The 27,656-nt window shown below is 44.2% G+C and overlaps 1 protein-coding gene across 5 annotated transcripts in view; it reads left to right on the forward strand.

Moving 5' to 3' along the window:
- The first annotated feature begins 1,042 nt into the window (after positions 1–1,042).
- tmem71 (transmembrane protein 71) overlaps positions 1,043–27,656 on the forward strand; it is a 72,601-nt gene continuing 45,987 nt past the window's right edge. For 3 of the 5 annotated variants that reach the window (XR_011595940.1, XR_011595942.1, XM_070894631.1), the window contains exons 1-3: positions 1,043–1,200; positions 11,238–11,320; positions 24,709–24,804. Coding sequence is in view for 3 of the 5 variants with exons in the window: in XM_070894631.1 (XP_070750732.1) it covers positions 24,765–24,804 (40 nt within the window). In the remaining 2 variants the exon portion in view is untranslated. The remainder of the gene's footprint in view (positions 1,201–11,237; positions 11,321–24,708; positions 24,805–27,656) is intronic. The other 2 variants (XM_070894610.1, XM_070894618.1) reach the window with 2 other exon arrangements.

Here is a 27,656-nt window from a genome sequence, read left to right on the forward strand (position 1 = left end):
TTTTAGAATGTGACATCACAAGACATAGTGATTCATACAAGATTGTTACTTTTACCTTACTTATTATCATGTAAATTTATTTACTTTAGTAAATTTATTTCAAATGATATATAGTTTACTCTTCAATGCAAAATCATCTGATAATTCAAATTTTAGCACTAAAATCCCACCTTGCTGTATTTTTACATAGAATTTACAGCACAGAAACAGGCCAACTGGTCCATGCTCATGTTTATGCTCCACACGAGCCTCCTCTCACCCTACTTCATCTAACACTATCAGCATATCCTTCGATTGCTTTCTATCTCATGTAGCTGCCCCTTAAATCTATCTCTGCTATTCGCCTTAACTACTCCATGTGGTAGCAGGTTCACATTCTAACTATTCTCTCGGTAAAGAAGTTTCTCTTGAATTACCTATTGGATTTATTAGTGACTACCTTATATTTGTGTCCTCTAAATTTGGACTCCTCAACAAGCAGTAACATCTTCCCTACATCTATCCTATCAAAAGATTGCTTTGAATTATCAGGAGTAAGCTTTATTCCCTCTTATGCCAGTACTTCACTGGGGATATTCAACCTCTTGTTAGAATAGTGGAGAAAGGAGATTCATATGGATAAGTTAAATATTCATGTAATAATATTGTACAGCATATTTCACCCAATACTTTTTTGTATTTGACTGTTTATACGGACCTGGTTGATATTCTTCAATTTATCAAATTCAATAAACTTTACATTGTTATCTATTTGAAATGAATGAAAATGCCATTATTTTGAAACATGAACATTTTGAGAAAGCTACTAATTAGTTAATAAGGAATTTTTCTCTTTGTATTGTTCTAACATTACTCATTAAATTTAAAAATGATCGAATATATTTGAAATCGATTTCGACACCTAACTGTTGAGAAAAGGAAACTTGTCTTTCCTTTGAAGCGATATATCTAGTGGCGAAGTCGTTGGAGTTTTGACGGGCATTAGGACCCGAGGCGCGCTGAGCCGGGACGTGGGAGTGGTTGCGAGTGCCAGGTTACTATCGGCAGTTCTTGAAAAATAACAAGGACTCGCAACATCCGCTTCAGCACAAATGCAAGAATCCAATTTCAGCAGACAGCTTTTACTGTGTGTCTGCACGGCGTGTCGCGGTGAAAAGGCGGAGAGAGCTGAGCCCAGAGAAGAAGTGGGAGGCTGACAGAGTGAGTAAACTGGAGTGAGCCCTGTACAATCTCTATTGTTTGTATTGCTGTGTGTCTAACGGTCTGAGCCTCAACTAGCAACTCCACTGCCAGCCTCCTCAATCAGCTTACATTCATATGTCCTCCAGAAAGTAATTTGTTGATTTTAGTAACCGAAGGCCAATAAATTGCCAACATAATTTAACTAAGGATATTTGGAGAAACTATTTGTTTCCAGTAGAAATTTCATGTAAGGCTTTTTTATATTTAATCCATTTCTTGGATTTCACTTTTCAAATGTTGGATTGTATGGTATAGAAATGAGCAGGTTATCATTTTGGGGTACAGCATACAGCAGTGATCAGCTGTAATGATGTCTATCCCTCAACGACTGTCTGTAACAGATTCTGTGGCTCTCGTATTGGACTGTTCAGCCATCAAAAAACTCACTTCAGGAATGGAAGCAAGTCTTCCTCGATTCCGAGGGACTGCCGGTACATTTGGTCTTTGATTCATAATGACATTCACACTGAGGGGATTCGCGATCGTAAGACAACTTTACCAAGGCATAGTCATCATCATCATCATCATCACCATGTCTTGAGTTCTTTGATGGCTGAACAGTCCAATACGAGAGCCACAGACCCTGTCACAGGTGGGACAGACATTCGTCGAGGGAAGGGCTGGTTTGCCGCGTGCTCCTTCCGCTGCCTGCGCTTGGCCTCTTCACGCTCTTTGCGTTGAGACTCGAAGAGCTCAACGCCCTCCCGGATGCACTTTCTCCACCTAGGGCGGTCTTCGGCCAGGGTCGCCCAGGTGTCAGTGGTGATGTCGCACTTTACCAAGGAGGCTTTGAGTGTGGTCAGTGCATCAATACTGAGGATGTTAGCCAGGTCGAGAACACTGATGTTGATGCGCCTGTCCTCCCAGGGGATTTAGTGACTGCACTGTGTGCTCCTGCCAGGCCAAAACCGAATGAGATTGCCCCCAATTTTTGCAGAACACCGTTTTTTTTTTAAGCGTGTGTAGTGACTTCAAAGCAATTGATATCACCAGATTAACATTGTCAACTTTTTGTTGTTGTTTTGCTCTTACAGTTTAAGATGTCATCTAAAGACCTCAATTTTTGTTTTGTAAGCAACCAGATATTCATTATCTATAGTAGCACGATTAATATTTCCTACAACACAATTTCATTTTAAAATGCTCTCGAGCTTTTGTGTCAAACTTCTCATTAATAATTGTTATTATTTTTTTTTGTGGTGTTTTTCAGTGTTCAAATTCTGTTCAGTTGTTTTAATTGCTTAGCTTCAGATTTTTGTTAAACAAAACTACAGTCCTGCCAGGTATCGGTAATGACCAGTGATGGTCATTGAGATTTTAAAGTGTACTTGCTTTGATTCACTCTTAAAATGTACACTGTTTCGTGTGTTTAAATGACCTTGTAACCTGTCACTCTTTATACATTTCCTTGATGGGCAACAAAAAGAACACTTTGACCAGGCAATTAAAATAAAGATATATGAGATACTAATTCCTGAAACCGTTTGGTCTACATCAGCACAACAGATGTACAGATGACAACATCATCTTTCATACATGTTTGGGCATGTGTTGCTGTACTAGCTGCCAGGCTAGTAAGATTCATTTGCTCAGTCCATATGCTGAATTTCCCAATCTCCACTGGGATTGGGGAGCATCTTGCGTCTGTCGAGCAGTTCCCAGAAATGTCATGACATGGAAAGGAAACAAGGGGCAATACTTTCAGACACGTCAAGGCATCGGGACAAGAGGGCACAGAGGGCCTGTGATGGAAGGGCAGGAGCAGGTGAGTGCATTCCCCCAAGGGTGGTAGATGTTTGGAACTATCTGCCACAAACGCTGGGTCAATTGTTAACTTTAAATCTGAGATTGATAGATTTTTGTTAACCAAAGGTATTAAGGGATTATGGAGCAAAGATGGGTATATGGAGTTCGGTCACAGATTAGCCATGATCACATTGAATGGCAGAACAGGCTCAAGGGGCTATAAGAACATAAGATATAGGAACAGGAGTAGGCTATTTGACCCCTCAAGCCTGCTCCGCCATTCAATAAGATCATGGCTGATCTGATCATGGACTCAGCTCCACTTCCCTGCCCGCTCCCCATAACCCTTTACTGCCTTATTGTTCAAAAATCTGTCTATCTCCGCCTTAAATATATTCAATGACCCAGCCTCCACAGCTCTCTGGGGCAGAGAATTCCATAGATTTACAACCCTCTGAGCGAAGAAATTTCTCTTCATCTCAGTTTTAAATGGGCGCCTCTAATTCTGAGACTATGTCCCCTAGTTTTAGTTTCCCCTATGTGGAAATATCCCCTCTGCATCCACCTTGTCAAGCCCCCTAATTATCTTACATGTTTCAATGGTGGAACAGGCTCGAGGGGCTAAATAGTCTGCTCCTGTTTCTGTGTTCCCAGGTGCAAATCAGTCATGGTAGAGCAGGCTCAAGGGGCTGAATGGCTTACTCCTGTTCCTCATGATCCTATGAGCTGCACTGTTATCTATCTAGTTCAATCACAAAGCACAAGGCACTTATTCGGAGCAAAGGAGAACACAATCAGTTCACTATAATCCTATGTATACAAATATAGGCTGGAAGCGGGCACGATCAGTTGCGGGTCGGGTGGGAAAGTTGATATTTTTAGGACGGGACGGGAAACATAGAAAATAGGTGCAGGAGTAGGCCATTCGGCCCTTCGAGCCTGCACCACCATTCAGTAAGATCATGGCTGATCATTCCTTCAGTACCCCTTTCCTGCTTTCTCTCCATACCCCTTGATCCCTTTAGCAGTAAGGGCCATATCTAACTCCCTCTTGAATATATCCAATGAACTGGCATCAACAACTCTCTGTGGCAGGGCATTCCACAGGTTAACAACTATCTGAGTGAAGAAGTTTCTCCTCATCTCGGTTCTAAACGGCCTGCCCCTTATCCTAAGTGTGTCCCCTGGTTTTGGACTTCCCCAACATTGGGAACATTCTTCCCGCATCTAGCCTGTCCAGTCCAGTCAGAATCTTATACGTTTCTATGAGATCCCCTCTCATCCTTCTAAACTCCAGTGAATAAAGGCCCAGTTGATCCAGTCTCTCCTCATATGTCAGTCCAGCCATCGCTGCACTCCCTCAATAGCAAGAACGTCCTTCCTCAGATTAGGAGACCAAAACTGAACACAATATTCCAAGTGGGGCCTCACCAAAGCCATGTACAACTGCAGCAAGACATCCCTGCTCCTATACTCAAATTCCCTTGCGATGAAGGCCAACATACTATTTGCCGCCTTCACTGCCTGCTGTACCTGCATGCCACCTTTGAATGACTGATGAACCATGACACCCAGGTCTCGCTGCACCTCCCCTTTTCCTAAGCTGCCACCATTCAGATAATATTCCGCCTTCGTGTTTTTGCCCCCAAAGTGGATAACCTCACATTTATCCACATTATACTGCATCTGCCATGTATTTACGCACTTGTCTAACCTGTCCAAGTCATCCTGCAGCCTCTTAGTGTCCTCCTCACAGCTCACACCGCCACCAAGTTTAGTGTCATCTGCAAACTTGGAGATATTACACTCAATTCCATCATCTAAATCATTAATATATATTGTAAAGAGCTGGGGTCCCAGCACTGAGCCCTGCGGCACTCTACTAGTCACTGCCTGCCATTCTGAAAAGGACCCGTTTATCCCGACTCTCTGCTTCCTGTCTGCCAACCAGTTCTCTATCCACGTCAGTACATTACCCCCAATACTATGTGCTTTAATTTTGCACACCAATCTCCTGTGTGAGACCTTGTCAAAAGCCTTTTGAAAGTCCAAATATACCACATCCACTGGTTCTCCCTTGTCCACTCTACTAGTTACATCCTCAAAAAATTCCAGAAGATTTGTCAAGCTTGATTTCCCTTTCATAAATCCATGCTGACTTGGACTAATCCTGTCACTGCTCTCCAAATGCGCTGCTATTTCATCCTATATGATTGATTCCAACATTTTCCCCACCACCGATGTCAGGCTAACCGGTGAATAATTCCCCGTTTTCTCTCTCCCTCCTTTTTTAAAAAGTGGTGTTACATTAGCAACCCTCCAGTCCATAGAAACTGATCCAGAGTCGCTAGACTCTTGAAAAATGATCACCAATGCATCCACTATTTCTAGGGCCACTTCCTTAAGTACTCTGGGATGTAGACTATCAGGCCCCAGGGATTTATCGGCCTTCAATCCCGTCAATTTCCCTAACACAATTTCCTGCCTAATAAGGATATCCTTCAGTTCCTCCTTCTCACTGGACCCTCGGTCCCCTAGTACATCCGGAAGGTTATTTGTGTCTTCCTTTGTGAAGACAGAACCAAAGTACGTGTTCAATTGGTCTGCCATTTCTTTGTTCCCCATTATAAATTCACCCGAATCCGACTGCAAGGGACCTACATTTGTCTTCACTAATCTTTTTCTCTTCACATATCTATAGAAGCTTTTGCAGTCAGTTTTTATGTTTCTGGCAAGCTTCCTCTCATACTCTATTTCCCCCCTCCTAATTAAACCTTTTGTCCTCCTCTGCTGAATTCTAAAATTCTCCCAGTCCTCCGGTTTGCTGCTCTTTCTGACTAATTTGTATGCCGCTTCCTTGGAATTAAAACAATCCAATCCTTAATTTCCTTTGTTAGCCACGGTTGAGCCACCTTCCCGTTTTATTTTTACTCCAGAGAGGGATGTACAATTGCTGAAGTTCGTCCATATGCTCTTTAAAGGTTTGCCATTGCCTATCCACCATCAATCCTTTAAGTATCATTTGCCAGTCTAGTCTAGCCAATTCACGCCTCAAACCATCAAAATTACCTTTCCTTAAGTTCAGGACCCCAGTTTCCGAATTAACTGTGTCACTCTCCATCTTAATAAGGAATTCTACCATATTATGGTCACTCTTCCCCAAGGGGCCTCACACAACAAGATTGCTAATTAGTCCCTTCTCATTACACATCACCCAGTCTAGGATGGCCAGCTCTCTGGTTGGTTCCTCGACATATTGGTCTAGACAACCATCCCTACTACACTCCAGAAATCCTCCTCCACCACATTGCTACCAGTTAGGTTAGCCCAATTAATATGTAGATTAAAGTCACCCTTTATTGCACACATCCCTTATTTCTTGTTTGATGCTGTCCCCAATCTCACTACTACGGTTTGGAGGTCTGTACACAACTCCCACTAGCGTTTTCTGCCCTTTGGTATTCCGTAGCTCCACCCATACCGACTCCACATCATCCAAGCTAATGTCCTTCCTTACAATTGCATTAATTTCCTCTTTAACCAGCAACGCCACCCCGCCCCCTTTTCCTTTCTGTCTGTCCTTTCTAAATGCTGAATACCCTTGTATGTTGAGTTCCCAGCCTTGGTCACCCTGGAGCCATGTCTCCGTGATGCCAATCACATCATATCCGTTAACTGCTATCTGCGCAGTTAATTCATCCACCTTATTCTGAATACTTCTTGCATTGAGGCACAGAGCCATCAGGCTTGTCTTTTTAACATACTTTGACCCTTTAGAATTTTGCTGTAAATTGGCCCTTTTTGTTTTTTGCCTTGGGTTTCTCTACCTCCACTTTTACTATTCTCCTTTCTAGCTTTTGCTTCTGTCTCCATTTTATTTCCCTCTGTCTCCCTGCATAGGTTCCCATCCCCCTGCCGTATTAGTTTAACTCCTCCCAAACAGCAGTAGCAAACTCTCCCCCGAGGGCATTGCTTCCGGTCCTGCCCAGGTGCAGAACGTCCAGTTTGTACTGGTCCCACCTCCCCCAGAACTGGTTCCAATGCCCCAGGAATTTGAATCCCTCCCTTCTGCACCACTGCTCAAGCCACGTATTCATCTGAGCTATCCTGCGATTCCTACTCTGACTAGCACATGGCACTGGTAGCAATCCTGAGATTACTACCTTTTGAGGTCCTGCTTTTTAATTTAATTCGTAGCTCCCTAAATTCGTCTCTTAGGACGTCATCCTGTTTTTTACCTATACCGTTGGTACCTATATGTACCACGACAACTGGCTGTTCACCCTCCCTTTTCAGAATGTCCTGCACCCACTCCGAGACATCCTTGACCCTTGCACCAGGAAGGCAACATACCATCCTGGAGTCTCGGATGCGGCCGCAGAAACGCCTATCTATTCCTGTTACAATTGAAACCCCTATCACTATAGCTCTCCCGCTCTTTTTCCTGCCCTCCTGCGCAGCAGAGCCACCCACGGTGCCATGAACTTGGCTGCTGCTGCTCTCCCCTGATGAGTCATCCCCCTCAACAGTACCCAAAGTGGTGTATCTGTTTTGCAGGGGGATTACCGCAGAGGACTCCTGCGCTACCTTCCTTGCACTGCTCTTCCTGTTGGTCTTCCATTCCCTATCTGGCTGTGTACCCTTTTCCTGTGGTAAGACCAACTCACTAAACGTGCTATTCACATCATTTTCAGCATCGTGGATGCTCCAGAGTAAATCCACTCGCAGCTCCAGTTTCGCAACGCGGTCCATCAGGAGCTGCAGGCAGATGCACTTCCCGCACACGTAGTCGTCAGAGACACCGGAAGCGTCCCTGACTTCCCACATAGTACAGGAGGAGCATAACACGTGTCCGAGCTGTCCTGCCATTGATTAACCCTTAGATAAACTTAATCTGGCAACAACAAGGCTAAAGGTTACTTATTGATATAGAAAAGAAAAAAGAAAACTACTCACCAATCACCAGCCAATCACTTGCCCCCTTGGCTGTGACGTCACCTTTCAATTCCTTTCTACTTTTTTGCCTTCTCTCCCCGCTGCAGCTGCACAAGCAAGCCTTTAATATGCCTCACCAACACCACGAACTCCCACCTCTCGACTGCCGCCGCCTCTCGCTGCCACTGGAACCCGCTGTCATCCCACCCTCACATGCCTTTCTCCCAGGTGCGTCAGTCATCGCGGAGCCAACCCGACCGGCAGCTGCAGGCGACCCAATTAAAATAATTATCAGGTAGTTTACAGGATTTTAAACTTCCCTGCATGGACACGGGATTCACACAGCACGGGAACCACGTCTGTCAACTGAGGAGAGAGTTCTGTGGCCATTGCTTCAGCTGATTACTTGACAGCATCAAATGTACAGTAAAAGCTCCCACCTGACAGATGATCACTTTCCTCAGGCAGAAGCTGTTGCTCAGTCCATTTCCTGCACAGATTCTGCAGGCTGCAAGTCTTTCCAGCAAAGTTTCCATCCAGTGTCATCTCATTGGAAGAACTCTCTCACTATTGACAGAATGCTTCTGTCATCTGTACTTCACCTGCCATCTACTCCATCAACATGGGTGCCGTTTATACTGTCTGACCCTGGTCCTCAGAATCCCACCATGATCAGCTCCAACACCAGCAGCACCAGGCACACCATCAGTAACCTACAACATCAACCTTCTCCACAATCACCTGATCCCACACAGGACACAGGACATCAGCACCCGAGCACATTGTGGCCCGGGAGGCCAGGGATGGCCTCGTCATGGCCAGATTTAGTTAACTGTACACTCTGCACCCTGGCTGCCACAAGATGCTCCAGGTTGGCACCACCACACATCAACACCATAAAGCATCCCTACAATAACCAAGCCATTCCTTTCACACTCATCACCATTGCGGGGAGTACTGTTATGTCTCACCATTCACTGTAACTCACTAAGCAACTTCTAAAGGTGCACACAAATCTGTCTAAGTCTGGAAAGTGTTGAAAATAAAACTTTTACGTTTGACAGAAACTTTTCATAAACATTGGGTAAAACACCCAGGTTGCTGCACTTGTTTGTTGTTAGTTGGTATGATAGCATTAGGATGGGTGTGAGGAGTGGCTCGTGAGATGGGGATGTGATAATATAGATCGATAGAGAGAGGGGGAAGGGTGGAAGCGCAAGGTATGTTGGTGTAAGGATGTGCAGGAGATGGGTAGGGAAGGCACAGTGATGGGGATGTGATGAGGCACAGCAAGATGCAGTTGAGTGTGGCTTTGTACTAAAGTTTCCTAATCGAATGAGATCATTGAAACATTTGTGGCACTGCACCCAGGTCCTCCTGACCACATCCTTGCTTGTGACTTCCTTTGCAAATTGCAACCAGGCTATCTTGGTTTTCTACAGAGGTCTCTTCTGCCCATCGGAAGGGCAGAGGACCTCCCTGCATGCTGTGACTCCCTCCATATTTATTTGAGAGTTATTGTAGAACCTAGGTGCAGCCCTCTGCCTCTGCAGTCATTGTTTCTATGTTTCTATGTTTCTATGTCAGTGCTTACAGTGCTCCAATGTTGCATTGCATTGACAGCACTATGTCAGATTAAACTTCAATTGAAATGTGGCCATGGTCCCTTTTCAAAAATCCCGGCTGAAAATGCATCATGAATGATGTCACCAGACCACTACCTGGCTTGAACGTTTTTTTGGATATTAAGGGAATCAAGGGATATGGGATAGTGCAGGAAAGTGGAGTTGAGGTAGAAAATCAGCCATGATCTTATTGAATGGCGGAGTAGGCATGAGGAGCCGAATGGTCTACTCCTGCCCCTATTTCTTATGTTCTTATGTTCCTTCTGCACCTTTGGTGGCACAGCCTTCAGCCGCCTTGTCCATACTCTCTGGGATTCCATCCTCAACTCTTTGCCACTTTATTTCTCACCCCACGTTCAAAAACTTTCTCAAAACACATCTCTTCAACCAAACTTTCAGTTACCTCTTCTCGAGTCTCCTGCAAAGGCTTGTTGTCCACTCCTTTCTCCTCTGTAAAACACTTTTGGACATTATTTTACATTAAAGGCACTATATAAATGCAGGTGGTTGCTCTCATTGAAAGCTATCCATATCTAGAATTTAGTGTTGTCTCCTCCCATTACACATTGGAGTCTGAATCTTTAATTTAATATAAGATGGCTAAATATGTAGATGTGAGGTATTTTAGATTGAACTGTAAAATGAACAAATCAGCATTTTGGAGGATTGTGGGACACTGTTTTCAAACCTGTCTTCATTATGCATTTTAAAATGCATGAAGATTGTTAAGGAGGATTACTGTCTACCACAGTATTTTGTAAACTGCTTTACCAGGTTTGTTTTAAGTTGAATAGTTATATGGGATCGTCACTTTAAATTTTGTAACCTAACTAAGTTGGAACTGGTAAAGCATACAGTCTGCTCCACTTAATTCATAATTCATCTTCGCAATAAACTCCCACTTTGCTGTGTCATTTACATTGCTTAATCAAATTATTAAATAATTCTGGGGTTTTTTGTGCAAAAAGCAAATGACCAGGAATAGACTTTATTGCAGAGGCTTCCTTTACAGGTGTAAAACGAAAAAACAGAAAATGCAGGAAATACACAGAATGCGCACCAACATCTAAAAAGAGGTTAATATAACTCTCTATTCCCTTCTCCCTCATATGGTATCTAGCCTCCCCTTAAATGCATCTATACTACTCGCTTCAACCACTCCCAGTGGTAGCAAGTTCCACATTCTAACCACTCTTTGGGTAAAGAAGTTTCTTCTGAATTCCTTATTGGATTTCTTGATGACTATCTTATATTGATGGCCTCCAGTTATGCTCTTCCACATGTGGAAACATTCTCTCTCTATCCACTCTATCAAAACCTTTCATAATTTTCAAGACCTCTATTAGCTCATCCCTCAGCCTTCTTTTTTCAAGAGAAAAGAGACCCAGCCTGTTCATCCTTTCCTAATATGTATACCCTCGCATTTCTGGTATTATCCTTGTAAATCTTCTCTGCACCTTCTCCAGTGCCTCTATATCCTTTTTATAACATGACAACCAGAACTGTACGCAGTACTCCAAGTGTGGTCTAACCAAGGTTTGATATAGGTTTAGTATAACTTCTCTACTTTTCAATTCTTTAACTCTTTTTTAAAAAAAAAAACCCTAGTGCTTGGTTCGCTTTTTTATGGCCTTGCTAACCTGTGTCGCAACTTTTAGTGATTTGTGTATTTGTACTCCACTCTGGCAGGTTCCCCGCCTGGATGTCAGCCTGATTGACAAGCTTGACTTCCAATCGGGCAGGAAGCACTCTGTGGGAGGCTGCAGGACCAGGTAGGTCCAATCCCCAACCCCGGTGGGGGCAGGGGGCTGGGTCCGAGCCCGGTGGGGTGGGAAAGTTCTGATCCTGATGAGATGTTTGTATGGTGGTTGTATATGTTGGTAGTGGAGCTTGCGGGGGGGAACAGGAGGAAGCCCTCCAGCTCCGGGCGGTGGGTGGGCATGGGGGGTGGAGGGGTTTGTATGGGGGTTGTGTATGTTACTAGGGCAGCTTGGGGGGAACAGGAGGAAGCTCTCCAGCTCCGGGCGGTGGGCAGAGGGGTTTGTATGGGGGTTGTGTATGTTGCTAGGGGAGCTTGGGGGGAACAGGAGGAAGCCCTCCAGCTGTGGGCAGAGGAGTTTGTATGGGGGTTGTGTATGTTGCTAGGGGAGCTTCGGGGGGACAGGGGGAAGCCCTCCAGCTCTGGGGGGGGGGGGTGATTTGTATGGATTGTGTATGTTGCTAGGGGAGCTTCGGGAGGACAGGGGGAAGCCCTCCAGTTCTGGGGGTGGTGGGGGGGGGGGGTGATTTGTATGGATTGTGTATGTTGCTAGGGGAGCTTCGGGAGGACAGGGGGAAGCCCTCCAGTTCTGGGGGTGGGGGGGGGTGATTTGTATGGATTATGTATGTTGCTAGGGGAGCTTCGGGAGGACAGGGGGAAGCCCTCCAGTTCTGGGGGTGGGGGGGGGGGTGATTTGTATGGATTGTGTATGTTGCTAGGGGAGCTTCGGGGGGACAGGAGGAAGCCCTCCAGCTCCTCCTGGTGCTCAAAGAGTGTTCCCTGAGGCTGTCGTCGCTGTTAACATATTTAAAAGGCCAGGCCGCCTCCTGGGAGCAGCTTGGCTGCTTGCCCCTTGTCCCGCCTCAGTAAAACCTGGATGTTGGCAGGTTGGAGCCGGCTTCCTGACACGCTTGGAATTTTTGCCCAGCTAACCCCCCACCCTCTCCCAAACCCACTCGCTCACCCTGTATCCCAGAGTACTTAAGGAGGTGGCATTGGAAATGGCAGATGCATTGACAGTCATTTTCCAACATTCCATTGACTCTGGATCAGTTCCTATCGAGTGGAGGGTAGCCAATGTAACCCCACATTTTAAAAAAGGAGGGAGAGAGAAAACAGGGAATTATAGACCAGTCAGCCTGACCTCAGTAGTGGGTAAAATGATGGAATCAATTATTAAGGATGTCATAGCAGCGCATTTGGAAAGAGGTGACATGATGGGTCCGAGTCAGCATGGATTTGTGAAAGGGAAATCATGCTTGACAAATCGTCTGGAATTTTTTGAGGATGTTTCCAGTAGAGTGGACAAGGGAGAACCAGTTGATGTGGTATATTTGAATTTTCAGAAGGCTTTCGACAAGGTCCCACACAAGAGATTAATGTGCAAAGTTAAAGCACATGGGATTGGGGGTAGTGTGCTGACGTGGATTGAGAACTGGTTGTCAGACAGGAAGCAAAGAGTAGGAGTAAATGGGTACTTTTCAGAATGGCAGGCAGTGACTAGTGGGTTACCGCAAGGTTCTGTGCTGGGGCCCCAGCTGTTTACATTGTACATTAATGGTTTAGACGAGGGGATTAAATGTAGTATCTCCAAATTTGCGGATGACACTAAGTTGGGTGGCAGTGTGAGCTGCGAGGAGGATGCTATGTGGCTGCAGAGTGACTTGGATAGGTTAGGTGAGTGGGCAAATGCATGGCAGATGAAGTATAATGTGGATAAATGTGTGGTTATCCACTTTGGTGGTAAAAACAGAGAGACAGACTATTATCTGAATGGTGACAGATTAGGAAAAGGGGAGGTGCAACGAGACCTGGGTGTCATGGTACATCAGTCATTGAAGGTTGGCATGCAGGTACAGCAGGTGGTTAAGAAAGCAAATGGCATGTTGGCCTTCATAGCGAGGGGATTTGAGTACAGGGGCAGGGAGGTGTTACTACAGTTGTACAGGGCCTTGGTGAGGCCACACCTGGAGTATTGTGTACAGTTTTGGTCTCTTAACTTGAGGAAGGACATTCTTGCTATTGAGGGAGTGCAGCGAAGGTTCACCAGTCTGATTCCCGGGATGGCGGGACTGACATATCAAGAAAGACTGGATCAACTGGGCTTGTATTCACTGGAGTTCAGAAGAATGAGAGGGGATCTCATAGAAACGTTTAAAATTCTGACGGGTTTAGACAGGTTAGATGCAGGAAGAATGTTCCCAATGTTGGGGAAGTCCAGAACCAGAGGTCACAGTCTAAGGATAAGGGGTAAGCCATTTAGGACTGAGATGAGGAGAAACTTCTTTACCCAGAGAGTGGTGAACCTGTGGAATTCTCTACCACAGAAAGTTGTTGAGGCCAATTCACTAAATATATTCAAAAAGGAGTTAGATGTAGTCCTTACTACTAGGGGGATCAAGGGGTATGGCGAGGAAGCAGGAATCGGGTACTGAAGTTGCATGTTCAGCCATGAACACAGGCTCGAAGGGATGAATGGCCTACTCCTGCACCTATTTTCTATGTTTCTATGTTAAAACTCCCCTCTATATTTTAGAAAAGTAGAAGTGCTGTGTAATGCTGTCGGGTTTATTTTATATTGATCAGTGAAATCTTGATTTTGTTTTTAAGTTCTTCCCTTTTCGATCGCAGACTTGCTGAACAAAGCAGACATGGAGAGCTACTTCCGGTGATAGCCACAGAACTCATCTTATATTTGAAAATAAACAATCTGAAGCTACTTTAAAAGTCTGAAGCACAACATCTTTTTTTTTTAAAAAACCCACATTGCTCAGAAGTGACGCAATTAATTTTTTGCAAGTTCTACACTCGTGTTAAATTGCTGGTAGAATTTTAAAAAATTCTTTATCAGGATATTCGTCAGAACAAAATGTGCCCAGTTACCCACAGGAAAATGCTGCTGCATATCCTGTGCCGGTTGAAGCAGTTTGCGAAAGAAACACAGTGCAACTTCAGTTTTACAGAAACAAATTGAATTATCTTTAGTGGTCAATTTTACCTTCAAGTTTTTAACATCAATGCAGAGTTGCCTAAGCTATCACTTCCTTCCTAATTTTTAATGTTTCCTCCACAGTTGGAGGGCAAATAACACTGCACTTTTAAGCCGATATGCTCTGCTTGAAGAGAGTAGCATGAGCGGCTAGTAACTCCATACTGCTCACTTACAGTCTAGAAAATGTCCATGTCAAAATAAGCAGATAGCATTCGACGAAGTAGGGTGGGAGGAGGCTCATGTGGAGCATAAACACCGGCAGAGACCAGTTCAGCCAAATGGCCTGTTTCTGTACTGTAAATTTGATGTAATTTTATGTAAAATGTTGCCTGAATTATTATTGCACCACCAATTGATCATCAATAACCTTAGAGTCTTAATGAGTATTTAGTCTTGAATTTTTCAGCCAGTTTTAATACCAGTGTTGACCCTGACAGACAAAAAGTGACAATTGTAAAATAAATGGGTTTTTGCCAGTTTATAAAATCTTGGCCTTTATCTCAGGCTACTGATTGTTGTGGTACAGTAGAACTTTTACATTGAAATGTAAAAGAGTAGAGATTTCTGTTATCATACAAATTCCTAATGGATTCATATCAAATTCCTCTCTTCACTATTTCAAGAAGTGTTAAGATAATCTCTTTCATTAGAACCACATTGCTTAGAAGTGACGCAATTGATTTTTTGCAAGTTCTACAGTCCTGTGTTAAATTGCTGGTAGAATTTAAAAAAATTCTTTATCAGGATATACGTCAGAACAAAATGTGCCCAGTTACCCACTGGAAAGTGGCTCCAGTCGTTTTGGGTAATCCTTGTCACTGGACCAAGACCTAGCTCTGTCAAGCCCATGTGTGGTGGTTGGTGTGCAATGGCCACCACACATTAAAAAAATCCATGCACAGTATCTTCCACCCTTCAACATGTAGTTTGGATTTGGAATATTAGGTCCTTCATTGAAACACTTGTGAACTCATCCCTTTTTGCCGTGGAAGCAAGTCATCCTCGCTTTGAGGGACTGCCTATGATGGTGACATTAAAATAGCAGAGAAAGGAATCTGATATGACCGCATTCATACGATAACAGTGCTGACAGTGATTTCTAGACTCTGACGAGATTAAAGATTTGTTATTCGGAGGACATTGCATAAAATATAATGAACAGGTTGGAGACTATGCTATGGCATACATCAGCAAGAAGTCGATGTCATGAACTGCAAAAGCTGAACTCAGAGGGCTAGACTTTCCACTTTCAGGCTAAGGCTGAAAAAAATGGGCCTTGTTCCAGCGATGCGGGATCTATCGCCCGTGCTGATTCCCGGCTCAAGGCCCATATTTTTTTTTTGCGATTTTCCACTCGGCCTTAGCCCAGCGATGTCAAATGGGCGATGTTATTTCTCGCCGATCTCCTGATCGCCCAAAGAAAACGGAAGTGAATGAAAAAAAAAAGCTTCCCTAGCAACGCATTACTGCACATGTGCAGGTTGATTTTTTTTTCAGGTTGATGCTTCTTCCCACGTTTTGAGAGGTCAAGGGTCTTCACACATGCTCAGAAGCTCTGGGTGGGTCTGGGAGAGAGAGAGAGAGAGAGAGAGAGGAGAAAGGAAACAGGTCAGAAAGTCTTATCCAAATTACAGTTAAATTTAAAGAATGGAGGGAGGTGCAGGAAAGTGAAGGGCCAAACCCTTCAGCGAAGAGGCAAATGAGGCCCTCGTAAATGCCGTCAGCTCCAGGTGGGAGGATCTGACATGGGGTGGGCAGGGGAAACCTCCAGCCCGTGCATATCGCAGGAATTGGTCCGAAATAGCCGACGTAGTCACATCGGCATTCAATGAAACGCGCACACCGGACCAGTGCCGCAAACGGTGGAACAGCCTACTGGCAGCTGCGAGAGTAGTTGACATTTATATTTATGTATTATTTAATGATCTAAATAGTAACTAGAATCTGCAATGTTATTGGGTTACATTTAAACATAACTACATTTTACGCAACCCAGCATAAAGTAAAATGTTCACTTGTTCACTTGTTATCATTACTTAACTGTTCCCTTTCCATTCTTTCTGAAATGGTCACTTGTTGGCATGACTGAAATGGTCACTTGTTATCATCACTGAAATGGTCACTTGTTGTCATGACTGAAATGGTCACTTGTTAGCGTGACTGAAGTGGTCACTTGTTGGCATGACTGAAATGGTCACTTGTTATCATCACTGAAATGGTCACTTGTTGTCATGACTGAAATGGTCACTTGTTAGCGTGACTGAAGTGGTCACTTGTTGGCATGACTGAAATGGTCACTTGTTATCATCACTGTAATGGTCACGTTATCATCACTGAAATGGTCACTTGTTGGCATCACTGAAATGGTCACTTGTTGGCATCACTGAAATGGTCACTTGTTGTCATCACTGTAGTAGTCACTTGTTATCGTCACTGAAATGGTCACTTGTTGCCATCACTGAAATGGTCACTTGTTGTTATGACTAAAATGGTCACTTGTTGGCATGACTGAAATGGTCAATTGTTATCATAACTGAAATAGTCACTTGTTAGCGTGACTGAAATGGTCACTTGTTATCATTACTTAAATGGCCACTTGTTCCGTAAAATGTTCATTTCTTCTTCTTGTAACGTTTTGGGGATTTTGAGGGAAGGGTGGGTTGGTGCGGGAGGTGGGGGTTTGGAGGGAGGGTGTTGTTCATTAGTTCTTTGTTAATAAAAAAAAAATTCTACAACTTTTGAACCTTCTCTCTTACTTACACAAGTTTTACAACGTACAGTTCTTCATGCAGATTTGTTTGTTTATTCTGTTTCCCCACGGAATATCATTAAATAACTTCACTATGTAAAAGCTATTTGATAAATAATTCCAATATATGCATAAATAAGGTGATAATACCTATTTATATTCCCTGTCCCAAATTTTTGAATACAATTTGCATCAATTTTACTCTCTAAATAACTCAGAACAATTCTCCACCCTTCCTCAGAGGCTAAAAATGGCGTCCATAGTGCCCATTTCTCTCTCTAAGGCCCTGAAAAAGCAACTATTTTTGAGCACTCATTTGGGCCTTGCATCGGCCCAGCGAAGTGCATGCTAAATGCTGAAACTTTGGATGGGCCTTGTGTGGGCGATCATTTGGGCGATCATCTCAGCGATCAAAGTGGAAACTTGGTGGCCTATTTTTCCGGCGATATTTTGGGCCGAGTTTCCACTTTTTGCTCAAAATGGGCGATAGAGGTCCATTTTGGGCCATAGATGGGCGATGTGAAGTGGAAAGTCTAGCCCAGAGAGTTTATTAATGTCTCGGGCTTGAGCTGTGTTCTTTCTTGTAACAGTCTCCGCATGTCTCTGCAATATGTACAAGTGAAGTTCATCGGAACAGTTTTCTGTCATTTTCATTAAGTTTTTTTGATTTTTCTGGCAATGGTTGTCACCGATGATCAAGAAAGATGTTGGGCTACCCTGAGAGAGGTGGATTGATGGGCTGAATAGTCTCCGCTTGTGCTAAAAGTTTTAATACAATTTTAAACAGAATTGGTATCGCCACTTGGTTCACTGCGTTTTACAAGGGAATACAGTACCTTCTACATTGTACAGCTCGGACAAGTGATTTATTGCAGCTAGCAAGATCATTTGTACCCTCTTGGAAAACACTTTTTCTGTAAGATTGTAGTACTTGGGCAGCAAACTGTGCTACTTATGTTAAGAGTAGATATTCATGACATTTGTCACAGGATGTGCTGCATCAAATCACACACCCTAACTACAATCTATAATCTATATATCACTGATGTTGCGATACATTCTCAATGCCAAATGCAGCCTAATATCATTGGTGCTGATTTTGATAATCATGTGAAAGATTCTTCAGTTAATTTAGAAAGAAGGTAAAACTTTTGGACATCAGCTACCATACTGTTCCTCAAAATGTTGAATTTAAGCAACATTTAACATGTCCCGATGTGTTTACAGCTTGGGGACCAGTGATGGTTATATTATATCAATGATACTTCAATGCAGGCTTTGAAGGTTGACCTGTTGCTGCTTTTTGCATAACTGGCTTTGAAGGATGAGATTGGGTATTGGGTTTCAGTCATTGTAATCAAAGGTGTTTCTATGGAGATTCCTTTACCACTTTTCCTTCTGATAATGAGACTCATCATCATAGACAGTCCCTTGAAGTGAGGATGACTTGCTTCCACGCCAAAAAGGGATGAGTTCACAGGTGTTTCAATGAAGGACCTATTATTCCAGATCCCGAACTACATCATGAAGGGTGGAAGATGCCTGTGCGTAGATTTTTTTAACGTGTGGTGGCTGTTGCACACCAGCCACCACATGGGCTTGACAGAGCTAGGTCTTGGTCCAGTGGCAAGGATTAACCAAGACTAACTGGAGACCAGCTCTGCTGCACAGACCGAGCGTGCACACATATCGCATTGTGGGCTGGCCTGTGCTGCCCCTGGGCCCTTGCCTCTTCTGGGCCTCAGATTCACGCCTCTCCTGGGTCCCGGTCATTTCCCTCTACAGTCTCTTGCCGCTCCTTCACCCCTCCTGCTGTGTCTGCCCGCACTGCAGTGAGTGACCTGGCTTTGTAGCCTTCGACCTCCTTCAGCAGGACGCACTGCCCCCTGCAGTGGTATGCCACAGCACGCTGCTCCCTCCAATGGCTCCGGCCTGCTGATGGTCTTGCAGGCCGGGGCCGTGCCGATTTCATCTACAACAGAGGGCTGTGAAGTCTCAGTCGTTGAGTATATTCAAGGCAGAGATTGATAGATTTTTGAATATTAAGGAAACAAGCGAAAGTGGAGTTGAGGTGGAAGATCAGCTATGATCTTATTGAATGGCGAAGCAGACTCGAAGGGCTGAATGGCCTTCGCGTGTGGCTTGGGTTTTGGTGTAAGCAATCGGTGTTTCCATTCCTCAAACAGTGGGACACACAGAATCATACAATGATAAAGTACAGAAGGAGGCCATTCGGCCCATCATGCCTGTGCTGGCTCTTTGGTAGAGTTATCCCATTAGTCCCACTACCCTGCTCTTTCCCCATAGCCCTGTAACTTTTTCTCTTGCAAGTATTAAATCAATTCCCTTTTGAAAGTTACTGTTGAATCTGCTTCCACCACCCTTTCAGTCAGTGCAGTCCTGATCACAGCAACATGCTGCATACATTTTCTTCTCCTCATGTCGCTCCTGGCTCTAATGAGACTATTACAGTGATGAGATCCTTGCTGATCTTTGTTTTGGTCTGTGCATTCAGCAATAATAGTAGACTAATCTGGGATAAAAGCGTCTGGCATTGCCAGAAGGGAATGTCTGATAGTAAATCCAGTGCTGGAGATGAACTGCAGCTGAGTGACGTCACTTTAACTCCTTGAGGATCAGTGACCAGGCTATTTCTAAAAAAAACAATTTGACGTTGAGAAAATGTTTCTACTTATGGGCCATAAATATAAGACAGTCACTAATAAATCTGATAGGGAATTCAGGAGGAACTGCTTTACCCAGAAAATGGTTAGAAAGTGGAACTCCGTACCACATGGAGTAGTTGTGGCGAATAGCACAGATGCATTTAAGGGTAGACTGGATAAACACATGAGGCAGAAGGAATAGAAGGTTATGCTGATAGGGTTAGATGAGGAGGGATGAAAGGAGACTCACGTGGAACATAAACAGCAACATAGACCAGTTGGGCCGAATGGCCTGTTTCTGTGCTGTAAGTGCTATGTAATTAATGCAATAAAATCCTGATGTGAACAACCACATTCAACACTTGTTAAGAACAATTCTGACAATGGGAGCACACATTTCAGCGCCGCCCCGATATTTACACCAATCTTTCTGATTGTAAACTGGTGGATTTCCCAGTCATCAATAATTGACTAACATTATACTACTTGCCTTTTCATTTTGAAATACTTGAAAACTTTTCGTACAATAATGCGCAGTGACTTATATAGGAAAATGCAGCAGCCGTGCTTGTGCCAGCAATGTCCTACAAATAGGCAACAACTTTATTTTGAATTTGCTAATCTGTAAGAACAGTTTAATTAAGTGGGTGGTTAATAAATCTTTCTAAAGAAGAATCTTCGAACCAGTGGATTTACAGAGGAGGCAGAGGAAAAAGCAAGTTCTATTTCGAAGTATGGTTCCTTTGTCGTTTGTGGTTCTCCACAGCAAAATTCAAATGTAGAAGTACTGTGGCTCATAAAGTTTTGTAATGAAAACAATGATTCTGAATTGAGTATTCGGAGTTGACAGCACCTCGAAGGACCTCAACCGAACTGATTATAACATTTACTTCTTTAACATTAGGAAGGTTTAAAGTTAGTAACTAGAAGAAGCTGCTTTAATAAAATAAAGGAAATTGCGTGTGCAACATAAATTGTTACTGGGGCAAGGACTGGCCAAGAAGGAATGTTAACTTGAAATGACCTCATTCTGTCTGCGCAGCTTTGGATTGTGTCAGATGCCTGAAAGGAAATAGCTGTGGGGGATTTGTCTGTATGTGTGTACATGGGAATGTGCAGCTGTTCTATAAATAAACACATGTTAAGTGTTGGGGAATTTAGAGAAGTTATCCAGTGTAGAAGGTTATGAGATTGTCCTGCACTCAACAAAGTGTTTGGAGATTTATACATAGGATTACATAGAATTTACAGCACAGAAGCAGGCCATTTGGCCCAACTGGTCTATGCCGGTGTTTATGCTCCACACGAGCCTCCTCCCACCCCTCATCATCTCACCCTATCAGCAAGTCCTTCTGCTTCTTTCTCTCTCATGTGTTTTTCTACCTTCCCCTTTAATGTATCTATGTTACTCGCCTCAACTATTCCTTGTGGTAGCGAGTTCCACATTTTAACCACTCTCTGGGTAAAGAATTTCCTTCTGAATTCCCTACTGGATTTATTAGTGGCTGTCCTGCAAGAGGAAACATCTTCTCAACGTCTACCCTGTCAAACCCTTTCATGATTTTAAAGACCTATTTTCTCGAGAAAAAAGCCCCAGCTATAGGATGAGGGCTTTCAGAACATGTGCATTATATGTCTTCATCTACCCACTAAAGTCATGGTGGATTGTCTCAGATGAAGTGTCTGTGTGCTGTAGTGAAGAGGGTAGATTTTGACCTTTGTACGCCCAACAGATGGAGTCTGCTGGTCAGCCGTCCATTCCGCTGCTGAAGTGGTGGCCATGATTTTAAGGATTCTGGCCTCATTTACATTTGCTGGGCGAGCAGCAGGCATTCAAACATGCTTACGCCTGGTGAGGCCATTTAAAATCAACCCCGTTTGGGCTCATTTTAACTTTGGGCAATGGCATAAAATGGGTGGTATCGAATCAGCTGTCCATTGGTCACCTCGCCCGATTTTGACTCCAATGGAATGGAAATTCAAATGTGCATAATGCACAGATAATTTGATATGGCCGCTTAACACATCACCCAAAGTTAAACGCCCAAGGACTTTAGCACTTTGTACTAAACCCGATGATTCAGAATTCAGACATTAGGATTTCTATCTGCATGAGTAAATGCATTTGTTTTGTAAATGTTAACTTTTTAAAATTCCTTGGTTAGCAGCTATGACCTTTACCTTTAAACTGCTTGTGGGTCCAGGGAAATTCCTGTCTCCCTGAGTCTACTGGTTTTGTACATTGTCAGCTAACAGTAGGCTAAAAAGAAATACATTATTGCTGCAATACCCCGATAAAAGCCTGCCACAATTTTCCCTCTTCTCTCTTTTGTTGATTTTATAGTTAATAATCTATGATGCCCTTTATTATTTGAAGGATAAAACAATTTACATCCCTTGTCTGTTCTGGGTGCCTGCTCTCAACAGCTATTTTAGAGGTGGAAGTAAGGCTGGAAAAATTAACCTTTTGAGCAACATGGTTCTGAAGGGCAGCCTTTCAGCCGATTGATACCAAAGATCTGCAGATTGGACAAGAGGTACCGATTGACAAAAGATGAAGAGGGTGCCACTCAGATGGGTAAACTCGTCTGCTGAACTCCAAGTCATCGTCAACATCTTCACCGAGACGTACAAAAGCATGGGCCTTACATTAAACATCCGTAAAACAGAGATCATCCATCAACCTGCCCCCCAGTCATCATGATCCACGGCATGGCCCTGGACAATGTGGACCACTTTCCATACCTTGGGAGCCCATTATTAGCAAGGGCAGACATCGAAGACGAGGTTCAGCACTGCCTCCAGTGCGCCAGTGCAATCTTCGGCCACCTGAGGAAGAGAGTGTTCGACGATCAGGCCCTCAAATCTGGCACCAGGCTTATGGTCTACAGGGCTGTAGTGATACCCACCCTCCTGTATGGCTCAGAGATGTGGACCATATACAGTAGACACCTCAAATCGCTGGAGAAATACCACCAACGATGTCTCCGCAAGATCCTGCAAATCCCCTGGGAGGGCAGACGCACCAACGTCAGTGTTCTCGATCAGGCCAATATCCCCAGCATCAAAGCACTGACCCACACTAGACCAGCTCCATTGGGCGGGCCACATTATCCGCATGCCAGACACAAGACTCCCAAAACAAGCGCTCTACTCGGAACTCCTATGCGGCAAACGAGCCAAAGGTGAGCAGCGGAAAAGTTACAAGGACACCCTCAAAGCCTCCTTGATAAAGTGCAACATCCCCAAAGACCATCCTAAGTGGAGGAAGAGCATCCGGGAGGGCGCTGAACACTTCAAGTCTCGTTGCCGAGAGCATGCAGAAAACAAGCGCAGGCAGCGGAAGGAGCGTGCGGCAAATCAGACTCCCCACCCACCTTTTCCTTCAACGACTCTCTTTCCCACCTGTGACAGAGACTGTAATTCCCATATTGGACTGTACACTCACCTGAGAACTCACTTTTAGAGTAGAAGAAAGTCTTCCTTGATTTCGAGGGACTGCCGATGATGATGACCACCCTTACCCCAAAATCAGAACCTTAAGCTGTGAATTCAAAGTCTACCTCTCCAGACGGAGGGGAAGTATAATATAGAATTGTACGTAAAGTTACTAAGGAGTTCATGCACCATTTCCCTTCTCTCTCTTATCCTACCCAAGATCAAAACAAGTCCTACCAGACTGCCATAGAATCTGATGTGAATCCACATTGTCCCCCTCACCTTCCCCAGCTGTTTCAGATATAAAGATATCAAAAAAAGGGTTATAAACTGCTAAACCCTTTCAAAATGCTTCTGAATACATCCCGACTTGGGTGGATATAGGAAAGATTTTGATCCAAGGTTGTGAGGTAATTATTTACTGCTTGCAATTTTGTGTTCTCTGGCTTCTTCCTTGCTACATTTTTTTCATTGGGAGCGAAATTCGGTTACGCCCTGTTTGGGGACGGTAACTGAGGTGAGGCGGGACTTCCCGCGCCCGGCGCAGAAGTCCAGCCCCAGTTGCGAAATTCTGGTTACCGCCCCTCACAGGAAGTGGAGCGCAATATCGTGGGCTCCCTTTGGCGTGGGTTCGCGGGAGCTATGCGGGTGGGTTTGGGAGCACTATATGGCTTCTCAATGTAGCGCTGACATGTTTCAACGCTCCTCCCCTTCTGCTAAAGGGAAGGGATGCTGCAAACTCTGCAGGCCATTTGAAAGCCTGCACTGGACCATCAGGCCTAAGAGGTACCGTGGCCACAGCCCAGCACCGAGATGGAGTGCCAGGCTGCACGATGGTGGCCCGCACCCCAAGAAAGGCGCGGTGAACAGCCCGACTGATAAGGGGGTAAAGAAACAAAGATGGCAACCTCTTTAAGGTTCACCCCGTGATGTGTCACCGCGTGACCTGTGAGGCTGGCATGGGCATCACCCGTAGCGGCTTCACGGGGCGCGAGCCAATTTCCGCTGCGGGGCGGAAAGGGACCACCAAGGTCACCAGCATAGCAATGGCGTCATTGCCAGAGGTCCAGTGGCCCAGGGAGCTACCAGCGGGAACATGATGCTACCGTGTTTGCGCCTTCGCTAATTCCCACGCATTTCACAGGAGTCGGTAGTGCTCCTTCCTCCCGGACAGAAACAGTATTGTGGCCTGTTAGCGCCCATCTGGAGACACTAGTTGGAGGGAATTGCGGCCCCATTGTTTCTTGTTTTTTTAATTCTCTGAAGTGATGTTTGCAAATTAGCACCTTCCTGAATCTGAGGTAGCAAACAGCAGAGTGTGTGCTGCAACAAATTGTTCCATCCAGAATCTTTCCAGTTATTCTCATGGTACGGTAGCCGATAAATCCTTGAGAAGCCAGCATTTTTGGAGACAGATGTTCCTTTTGCCATTTGTGGATTGGGGTCCAAAAAGACAAGAGTATAGCTCGAGGTGAGGGTTTCATTAAGGGAGAATACTCCATGTGAATTATTAACAGTAAACCTGAATTGTTTGTGTCGATTTATTTTTTTAACAGATATTCACCATTCTTCATTCAGTACTTGACTGTTGAAGACTAGACAAACATCAGAAATGTATCCCACATCACCTTATTTGTCGACCGCTTTACATGGTAAATGAAACATCTATTGCACAAAACTATATAGCTGTATTTTGTTCAGTATTCTATTTATGGAACTATCATGGACTCGCTCTATATTTTCTTTATCTGTTATAACAAGAGCTTTTGTAATCTTGCCCATCCCCGCTCCTGCCTCTGACCATTTGCTGCTGAAATCATCATCCGTGCTTTTGTTACCTCCAGACTCGACTAGTCCAGTGCTCTACTGGCCGGACTCCCAGCTTCCAACTTCCATAAACTTGAACTTAGCTAAAACTCTGCTGCCTGTATTCTAACTTGTACAAAGTCCTGTTGATCCAATCACTGCTGTGCTCACTGATCTATGCACCTCAAATTTAAAATTGTCATTCTTGTGTTCAAAACCCTCCATTGTGTCACTCTTCCTTATCTCTGGAACTTCCTTCTGCCCTGCTACCCTACGAGAACTCTGTATTCCTCCAATTCTGGCCTTCAGTGCATCCCCAGTTACCTTTGGCCCACCATTGGTGGCCGTGCCTTCAGCCATCTGATCCCTAAGCTCTGTAAGCCCCTCACTAAACCTTTGCGTTTGATAATAAGAACATAAGAAATATGAACAGGGAGTAGGCCATACTGCCCCTCGAGCCTGCTCCGCCATTCAATAAAATCACGGCTGATCTGATCATGGACTCAGCTCCACTTCCCCACCCGTTCCCCATAACCCCTTATCCCCTTATCGTTTAAGACACTGTCTATTTCTGTCTTAAATTTATTCAATGTCCCAGCTTTCACAGTTCTGTGAGGCAGCATTATTCCATAGATTTACAACCCTCTGAGAGAAGAAATTTCTCCTCATCTCAGTTTTAAATGGGCAGCCCCTTATTCTAAGATCATGCCCTCTAGTTGTAGTTTCCCCCATCAGTGGAAACAACCTCCCTTCATGCACCTTGTCAAGCACCCTCATAATCTTATACATTTCAATACGATCACCTCTCATTCTTCTGAATTCCAATGAGTAGAGGCCCAACCTACTCAACCTTTCCTCATAAGTCAACCCCCTCATCCCCGGAATCAACCTCGTGAACCTCCTCTGAACTGCCTCCAAAGCAAGTATATCCTTTCATAAATATGGAAACCAAAACTGCACACAGTATTCCAGGTGTGGCTTCACCAATACCTTATAAAGCTGTAGCAAGACTTCCGTGCTTTTATACTCCATCCCCTTTGCAATAAAGGCCAAGATACCATTGGCCTTCCTGATCACCTACTGTACCTGCATACTATCTGTTATGTCTTGAATGAAGAGTCTGACCAGATACTGCAAGCTCAAAGTAAGGAGGTCTCAGAGTGCCTCTCCAGCCTGTGAGGCCTCCTTATGTATAGGTGCTCCCAAGGGATTGTGGGATCCTTTGGGAATCCAGGGATGAGCCCTCTGGTGATTAAACATGGTATTTACAGGTTTACATATATAACATTAACCTTTTGTGTTTCATGCACAAGTACCCCCAGGTCCCGCTGTACTACGGTACTTTGCAATTTTTCTCTATTTAAATAATCACTTGCTCTTTGATTTTTTTCTGCCAAAGTGCATGACCTCACACTTTCTGACATGATACTCCATCTGCCAAATTTTTGCCAAATTGATGGGCTGCCTTTGGTTGCTTAGGAGTGTTTGAGGCAAAACAGGAGTTTTGACTTAGAGAGAATGACCTGGTACTGGTTGCTGGGGAAACAGTAGCAACGCACTGTGGCCATGTTGTATATGGGGAGGGATTTGTTCCTTGAATCAGCTGATAAAGCCAATTCTGATAGTGCACTAACATTCCAAATGTAGATCTCCTAAAATGGTTATTTTTGAACTTTTTTTAGAGACAGATTTCTACTGTAAAACAGGCAACACTAACTCATATGATCCAATTCAATCGTCTTTACGTTTTAAAGTACTTCTTTACACTAGGTTTACCCTCTGTGTTTCATGTTTCTTCTCCTGGTCATTGCCCACTGTTTTCTCACTCTAATGTTAGGTACTTTGAGATGTTTTCCTGCACATGGACAGTGCTCGTATAAATGGCTCAATTAGTTAGGGCTCAATTTTCCGCATGCCATTTTTTGGGGCCGAACTATACCAAAAAAAACATCCAACTTTCTCCGTTTGAATTGTTGATTTTGGCGCCGCATAGCCTGTCCTTTAGCTTTGGGGGTGGAGCCAAAGATCTGCGCCTAAAAGATTGGGTTGCCAGGGTAACGAGGGACACACTGCGGGCTGAGGCTGGAAAGTGAAACATACAACACCTTCTGGCCAGATCACAGCAACCTGCACAAGCACCTTGCACATTGCAGCAACAGCCCCCCGACCCAGTGCCCGATGCCGCTCCGAACCCTGGCTGTAAGGGTCCCTGATGGCTTACATCCCAGGGTCTTAAAAGAAATGGCTGCAGAGATAGTGGATGCATTGGTTGTAATCTACCAAAATTACCTGGGTTCTGGGGCGGTCCCAGTGGATTGGAAAACTGCAAATGTAAAGCCCTTATTTAAAAAAGGAGGCAGACAAAAAGCAGGAAACTATAGACCAGTTAGCCTAACATCTGTGGTTGGGAAAATGCTGGAGTCCATTATTAAAGTAACAGTAGCAGGACATTTGGAGAAGCATGATTCAATCAAGCAGTCAGCATAGTTTTATGAAAGGGAAATCATGTTTGATAAATTTGCTGGAGTGCTTTGAGGATGTAACGAGCAGGGTGGATAAGGGGGAACCAGTGGATGTGGTATATTTGGATTTCCAGAAGACATTTGATAAAATGCCACAGACAGCATAAGATAAAAGTTCATGGGGTTGGGGGTAATATATTGGCATGGATAGAGGATTGGTTAACTAACAGAAAACA

The sequence above is a fragment of the Pristiophorus japonicus genome, chromosome 1 (assembly GCF_044704955.1).
Source record: "Pristiophorus japonicus isolate sPriJap1 chromosome 1, sPriJap1.hap1, whole genome shotgun sequence".
Classification (NCBI taxonomy): domain Eukaryota; kingdom Metazoa; phylum Chordata; class Chondrichthyes; family Pristiophoridae; genus Pristiophorus; species Pristiophorus japonicus.